The sequence below is a fragment of the Danio rerio genome, chromosome 17, assembly GCF_049306965.1.
Source record: "Danio rerio strain Tuebingen ecotype United States chromosome 17, GRCz12tu, whole genome shotgun sequence".
In the NCBI taxonomy this organism is placed as follows: Eukaryota; Metazoa; Chordata; class Actinopteri; order Cypriniformes; family Danionidae; genus Danio; species Danio rerio.
In genome coordinates this window covers 9,321,505-9,329,747 of record NC_133192.1, presented here as the reverse complement: position 1 = coordinate 9,329,747, position 8,243 = coordinate 9,321,505, and the positions used below count along the sequence as shown (strand labels likewise).

The following is an 8,243-nucleotide window of genomic DNA, read 5'->3' as shown; positions in this document are numbered from 1 at the left end:
ATGCGGTGCAGAGGCAAACCAGACTGATTTAAATCATTAACATTCACTCTTATATTATCATGCGGGTTAATATGAAGCAATAATGCAGCTGGATTCACTGAAATTAATATCAAAGACGGTACAATACTAATTTGTTAGATTATTCATTGTTAGAAGTCATTCATTGTTGCAGCTTTTATTTAAGTTGGTTTAGTTCATTTTATCACTGTTTATCTATTTAATACGAATTTCATTGTGATTTTCTTTAAAGCAAATTTTAAAATCTACAAAAATGACCAACTGCATTTAATAAATGTAACTGAATCGTTTTACGCCACAAGATGGCGACAGGTGTGAATGAATCATTGAATTGTTCACTCAAACGACTCGGTTACGACATAAGCCGTTTTACGAAAGTGCTAAATTTAGATTTTTACCTGCGTATTTTATTTCTGATCAAATTTCCGTTGTGTGAGTTCTATTAAAGCGTTGTGTAAAGTATAAAAACGACATCCTGAATGCTCTAATAATGATATTAAGTTTAAAAATCCATACACAGATTTGTTCATTCGAAGGGGCGTATTGATTCAGTTGCCCGACCAATGAAATGACGCTTCACAGCACGAGTTTAAATTCCATTGGCTTTTAGTTTAGTTCTATTTAGCTTTTCCTACAAAAATGAAACTAATTCAGTTAGAAGACGTTAGTTCTAATATAAGTTGGTACACTGATATTTTTACAATTTTCGTAGAAGAAATAGAGTATTGTTACTAGTAGCCTATGTATAGCAACTCAGAAAGTGTCTAACAAAAAGCTTCAGGATTGTGGTCTTGAGTTTATTCTGTTTGTTTATTTTGGTATATAATGCATAGAGTGTCCCTTTTCGTCCTTATAAGATAATTAGAATAGACATTCACACTATTCTTTTACAGTCTAGATACATAAATGTGTATTTATATAGCTAAATGTCAGAATATAAATAGTCTGAATGCCTATTATAAATGTAACGTAACGTTTGCTGTTTCTATAGTTACCTCAGAGCTCAAGGTAAGTTTGGTCTCTTGCTATCACTAAAAATAACTGAAGTTGAAGTTTTCTTCTGAACATTCATGTGTTGTGCTTTGTAGTTATTTTTTGGGATTATTGACCATTCATGCAATCATGTTGTTTTCTGTTTGTAGAAAAGGAATTTTTACCAGCTCTTATTTCCTTTGCCCAGACAGACTGCAGCAAGGCTGAGGACTCAAGCGAGATATTTTGCTTTCATCTCAGGAAAGGCAAACAGAACAATACCATATTGAAAAGATTCCCAAGAGGCACTCTGCTGTACTTTCTGCTCTTCCTAGTTTGCATGGTTTGCTATATTTAAAATAAGCATATTCCTTTACTTACCATGAAATTGTCATCATTTTCAAGTACCATGTACATATTGTGGCTTATAAATATGATATATTTTGCAATAATTCGTAACCATGGTTAAAAGTAATTTAACGTACACTTAGTTACACTTTCACTTATGCCCCATTCACACTCGGCGCCGCTTCAGAGGCATTGCTCGCTGCAGAAGTTATGACTTTTTCAACTTTTCAAGCGCCAATGGGAGTGTCAACCAATCAGATTGCTGTATGCAAATACACCAGCTAGACTAGGGATGGGCAAACTTGATCCTCGAGGTCCGGTGTCCCTGCAAAGTTTTGTTTCAACACTAGTCAAACACACCTGCACACCTGATATCTAGTGATCTTAAAGACACTGATTAGGATGTTCAGGTGTGTTTGATTAGTGTTGCAGCTAAACTGTGCAGGACACTGGCCCTCCAGGACCGAGATTGCCCACCCCTGAGCTAGACAGTGGCCTTTTGCTGACGGAATTTCATTGGCTGACGCTGCTATGACGATCGCGTTAGCCCCAACTTCAGACACGCCTTCAGTCAAGTGTTGACGCTGAAGCCCCGCGTGAATGGGCCGTTAGAAAGCTATATGTCACATTGAGCAAAATTGAGTACTTAATATAACACATATGGTTATTTTTTCAACATCAGCCTATTTTTATTGTTATATTTCTCATTTTAACTACTTAAGTTCATACCAAATGTTCTTAAGTTCATAACAAAATTCTTCAGATAAACTAAAACAACTGTTATTATTAAAGCTCAGGTTTATTTTAAGCAATGCAAACTACAGTAACTACAATAACTACAGTTATTTCAACATTTTTAAGTCTTCACAATAAGGTTCCTTTTGTTAACCTTTTTAACATTAATTAATTAACACAAACACACACACACACACACACATACAACAGTTCTGTCTGGTTCTCGAAAACGATTGGCTGATAGCTGTGAGATATTGAAGTAGTATCAGCACTCGTACAGCCTCTTCACCCTTGTGTATTACTCCGCCCACACGAGTGGCAAATATTACAGCTGTTGAACAACATAATGTACTTTTGAGGCTTTTTAATGTAGTTTATTTATAAGGATACTGCTTATTTTAAATATTCATATTTTCTGAGTGTCAGCGTGGCAGACAGCCTGTCATACTCAGACCTTCCAAGTCTCCCAGAAGTTGTGGGAGTATCCCGCAAATGCATAGAGACTCCCTGATGCCCGCAAATGAATGATAATTTCCCGGAACTGGTGCGTTTCCCGCCCAGTCCTTAAACATATCACACACCCCTCTCCACCCCATCCCTCTGAGCTCTTCATGTACGTTGCTCGCAACTCACCCCCACCGCTCTTCAGATACATTGCTCAAACAACCCCAATCAAACCCCCCCACCCCCCTCGCTCTTCAAGCACCCACTCTCCCGCAAATGGACTATGTATCCCCCGGAAATATGACTTTTCCCAACATGGGATGTCTGCATACTAAGCAGAGCAAAGATGGTTAATGTTATGCAACAAGAAGGCAACAGAGACCACATCAGAAGTCCTTACATTCTTAGAAATAAAGATACAGAAGCTGTCACTGGGGCAGTACCTTTTTAAAAGATACATATTGTAGACCAAATAGTCCACAGTGGTACCTAAAAGGTGCATATTAGTACCCAAATGTACCCCTAAAGAACATTTGAGGTATCATTATGGACCCTTCAGGTACAAGTATATACCTTTTGAAAAGGTACTGCGCCAGTGACAGCTCCTGTACCTTTATTTCTGAGAGTGTAGGGGGGTAAAACAGCAAACTACAGCTGAACAAGTCATTACAGAACAGGTAAGTGACATTCTAAGTCGATCTCTCTCTGTATTTTTAGTGGTGTATTTACACCATAGTAATCTGGTAGTGTTTGCTTTGCTCTGACTTTTTCGGGGTTAATTATTGTGATTTTCTGATTGCAACAGAGAAATACTAGAAAATCTCTGTTGACTGATGGCATTTCATGCCATTCAACCTTATAATCTTAAAATGTCAGAAAAATCACCTGTTTTGTCATCACTTTAGACATTACGCTAGAGAATCATTCAAATACTAGCTCTAAAGTGACGTTGGTGAAGTAGCAACAGTTTCTGCTTCTCTGACATCAGCTGCAGATGTGTATGAACGGTGGAAGAAACTAGTTCCTCTTACAAAAGGTTTTTTTTAAAACTGTGTTAAGCGCTTATGTTAATTTCAACATTTAATCATAAATTAAAAAGTTGTATCTGTTAATACTATTTAATGCAGGTGTCGAGCTCAGTTTCTGGAGAGCCATTGCTCTGCACAGTTTATGCCGCAGTCACACTAGAGTTGGGCATGCGATATTCTGTTGTACGGTGCAGCAAAAGGGGCGGGATTAAACAAGATGATTAGACGTTTAAAAAAGCGAGTGATTGGTCCATATTTTAAATTTCCATTTAGAAAGGTCATGTTTTGATTTTTGATTAGTCTCATGAAGTCGCGTGATGGGATTTCGCAGGTCAGAGTTCATCAAGCTTGAACTTTGCAATGCAGTAAACTGCGAAACTGATGCATTCGTGTGCGTATGAATAAAAGTCTGTGGGACGAAAAGTCCAGTGTGACAGCGGCTTGAGTTCCAACCCTAATTAAACACACCTGATTGAAACAATTGAGTGCTTTAAGCTTGTTTGATGCCTAAAGAGGTGTGTTGAAGCAGGACTGGAACTAAACTCTGTGGCAGTACTATGGAAGTCAATGGTTACAGGTCTTCAACTTTCGTCAAAATTTATTATTTTAGTGTTCAACAGAATAAAGAAGCTCATTGAAGTATAGAACCACTTGATGTGGAGTAAACAATAAGGACATTTTCATTTTTGGGTGAATTATCCCTTTAACAAATGGCACCTTATTGCAAAGGGTTAGTAATGCAAATAAGTAAGTCAGATCCTTCTCAAGGCTTCTGTTAGATTTTCTCTCCTTTTGTTGTGGTTAATCCATGTTTTGTGATTTATGTAAAATTTTTCGCAGGTCCATAGTCTGTATTCACATTGCAGTCAGGTACATGTCTCCTGAAAGATGTGAATGACACTGTCATATGCAGGTGGCGGAGTCTGTCTGGGCAGAAAACCTCTTAAACTGCCTTTCCCCAGCCAGAAGGACTCAGCTGGCTCCATACTAAATGGATCTGTGATGTTAGGAAGTAAAGCTGCTTGATTATCATCCTCCATTTCATCGCTGCTCTTTTTAGTCTTTTTTACAGGTGGCCGAAAAGTGGAGTTCTGAAAGCTGGGGCTCCTTCCCAGCAGCTCGTTGGGGTCTACAGACGTTTGCCTGTGCAGATTTAAAGCAGCTCTTCCAGCATATTCACTGTTCTTATCAAAGCCGTGACTCTTGTAGTGTTTGAGGTGACAGCCTTTCGATTCTGAAGACTGGGTTTGATGTCTGATCATCCTGACCGAAGCTCTGGTTCTTGACATCCATGTGAGGAGGAGGAAAATCAAGATCCCGATGAGCAGACCGATTAACATTGACAAGCAGAATGCCAGGATGAGCTCCTCTGGATGGAAAGGTCAATAATTTTAGTTACATAAAAAACAAAGCATACTGAATAGTTGAAAAATGTAGTGTTTTGGAAGTTTTCATCTAATTTCAGCATTGAATTAATTAGTTAAACTATAATGTGAAGCACATTTACAAGCAAATGAACAATTTGGGCACAATACACATGCAAAATAAGCTTAAAATATGTTTTATTTGCATTGATAGAAAATGATGAAGCTAAAATGATAGCAAAACAAATGTATGGCAATTCTTTTGATTATATAAAATAAAGCAGTGGTTCTCAAACTGTGGGGTTTACTTCTAGTGGTGCGTAAAGGAATAATTTAATAAGAATAATTTATACAATTTTAATTATTTGATGCGTACAATAGCTCAGATGTGATCAATATTGGCTGTTATCTGAAGCCTACGATCAAATCTTTGTGCTTTGAATGTTTACTATAATTCATCTCGTCATCAGCTGCATAAATTCAATCCAACTGACACAGAAATAGAGAAAGAGGTGTGTGGCGCTTGCAGAGCAGATACACTCTAGAGCAGTGTTGCCCCGGGCCACAGAACGGCACTCGTCAACTGCGGTAGATCGCAAATAATGGCGGCTGTTCACATATTGCACCATTTCCACATGCAAGTTCATTATTTATAATGAAGGCGTAGACAGCGCAACGCACTTGTATACTTCAGGCGTACCCAGTTGAAAACATCTCGACATTCTTAGAATGCCGCACAGAGAGTCATGTGACAAGAACTGACCAATCAGCTTCACATTTTATATGGAATATAATTTCGGTAGACTGATTATCTTAGACAAACACAGGACACCCAAACACTGCAGTGCTTTTTAATTTTCTCCATGATTAAAACTTGTATCAGAGTGCAGCAATGTTTTGTCAGCTTGACATCCTTCCAAAAAAAAACAGATTCCCTAGCAATCTACATACAAGTTAATGTTTCGATTTCAAAAGGTTTTACAAATATGTCATTTGTATATGCAACATATATTTCAAAATTGATCAAAAATTGTGTAAATATGAATAAGATGTAGCCTATATTTATAACACCCAAGCAACATTTCCTGGTTTGGATGAATAGGATACTAAGTTAATACTTTACATTATAGTACAGCAGTTTTCTTTTTACATTAAAAACATTGACATGTTTAATTAACTTTTAAAAGCTCATTTTAATTTAAATGTTTAAGTTTTTTTTTTTTTACCTGCAAGCACAGTTAATGTTCAAACTATTTATAATGTTTAAAGTGGCTGACAATAATACATATGCTTAATAATAGAAATGAATATGCCTCGTTTTTTTACTGTGCAGTGCTGTAGCTTCACTATACTACTGTATTTCAATACTGGTCAGTAATCTGGCCATTAACACCCAAACAATCACCAACGATCCATCTCAATAATACCTGTAACGAATTTTAAACTCTATTTAATCTGTAAAACATCCTATTTACCATAATGGTTTATTTTTCTTACAATAACATTTGTTTAAAAGTTCTCCATGTATTTACTGCTGAAGATACTTACCCAACCTTCATTTTTATTGTTCAGTTATTATATATTTGAGTTACTATATATATATATATATATATATATCTGACTGGGATGTTTGAAAAAAAAATCTTAGCGTTTATTACTGTATAAAGTCTAAAATGTCATTCATAACAGCCTAAAAATGTCACAAAAAGTCTTTAATTTAACTTGGTGAAACCTGCAGAAACCCCAGTACAGTAGCTAAAAATGATAGCAAATCAAATGCATGGCAATTCTTTTGATTATATAAAATAAGAAAGCATTCTAAATAGCTGAATAAATGTACTGCTCTGGAAGTTTTTATCGACACTGCAAAAATGCCTCGCTCCACACAATCAATTTGTGTTGGGGCAACATGAAGGAATTAAGTTAACTCAATAGTTTTTTTTTACAAATTTAAGTTGATTGAACATCAAAAAAACTCAAGAATTGTGAACAATACAAATGCAAAATAACAGAAAACTATCTTAAATTATCTTTATAGTGACACATGATTTGTATTGATAGACAATGCTGTAGCTAAACATGATGTAGCGAAACAAATGCATGAGAATTCTTTTGATTATATATAATAAGAGAGGACGAGAAGCAAACATGTTTTTAATGTGATTTTAGCATTAAATTAATTAGTTAAACTACAATTTGAATCACATTTACAAGCATATAAACATTTTTGGGTAAAACACAAATGCAAAATAAATCTTAAAATATTCTTATAGTGACACACGGTTTGTGTTAATAGAAAAAAATGTCATCTAAAAAATGATAGTAAAACAAATGCATGACGATTCTTACCAAAATCAATATTTTTAAGCATTTCCTGAAGCGCATTTGTTTCATTTGAAGCCATACTGGTTTGCAGATGCACGTCAACATGCAGTCAGATGCTCAATCCAAGCCTACAGCAATTGTTCACTGTATTTCTCAGGGAATCTGGCACCTTTTTTTTTTGTTTTGTTTGCATAAAGGGAAACTTTGTCGTCATTCTTCCTGCCTCTTTACTTGTAAAATTAGCAAGTGCTCTGCTTATCTGTTCGGGACAGAAATCCAGAGGAACAGGGCTGTTTCCTATTGCATCATTTCCTTCGTTTCAGTGGATACAATGCAATGGCTTCTTTACCCCATTATATTATAATAGACCAACCTAACACTGTTAGACCTTTTAGCACTTATGATGTTCTTCCTTTGTCAGATTGGTTTTTGAGATCGAGTGAGGAAAAAGGAAGATAATTAGGTTAGAGAAAAAAAAAATCAACAAAGCATCTTTTAGGTTAGTTTTGATTTGACACAATTCCCACAAGAAAATGGAAACGCCCATATAGGTGATAAGTTCAGAGAGGGGATTTCCTCAGTGCATTAGCATCTGTGTCTTTTGGCATAGCACTGTGAACAGAGAAACAAGTAACATGTACAAATACCCACCTTAAAAAAATAACTATCAATTTAGCTGATATTTGGTGTACTGGCAATTTGTGGCAAATATTGGGGTAAAACAAAAACAGGAATGGCCAGCAGATGCCACTGTTGAGCCACAGTAGCCTTGATGTTAATAATAATGAGCTTGATACAACGAAAAACCAGTATCTATCTATCTATCTATCTATCTATCTATCTATCTATCTATCTATCTATCTATCTATCTATCTATCTATCTATCTATCTGTCTGTCTGTCTGTCTGTCTGTCTGTCTGTCTGTCTGTCTGTCTGTCTGTCTGTCTGTCTGTCTGTCTGTCTGTCTGTCTGTCTGTCTGTCTGTCTATCTATCTATCTATGTCTGTCT

General features: G+C 36.1%; 1 protein-coding gene across 1 annotated transcript; it reads right to left on the bottom strand.

Moving 5' to 3' along the window:
• Window positions 1-2,118: 2,118 nt before the first annotated feature.
• myct1b (myc target 1b) lies at window positions 2,119-7,358 on the bottom strand. Its single transcript, XM_003200312.6, has 2 exons — window positions 7,259-7,358; window positions 2,119-4,914 (listed from the first exon to the last, which is right to left on the bottom strand). Exons 1-2 carry the CDS (start codon window positions 7,311-7,313, stop codon window positions 4,412-4,414), a joined length of 558 nt encoding a protein of 185 aa, XP_003200360.1. The 5' UTR covers window positions 7,314-7,358; the 3' UTR covers window positions 2,119-4,411.
• Window positions 7,359-8,243: the final 885 nt, after the last annotated feature.

Excerpts from the sequence above, each read along its gene's own strand:
- myct1b (XM_003200312.6), bottom strand. The coding sequence starts at position 7,313 with ATGGCTTCAAATGAAACAAATGCGCTTCAGGAAATGCTTAAAAATATT. Across the intron at positions 4,915-7,258 it reads GCTTAAAAATATTGATTTTG|AGGAGCTCATCCTGGCATTC; the intron begins GTAAGAATCGTC and ends CTTTCCATCCAG.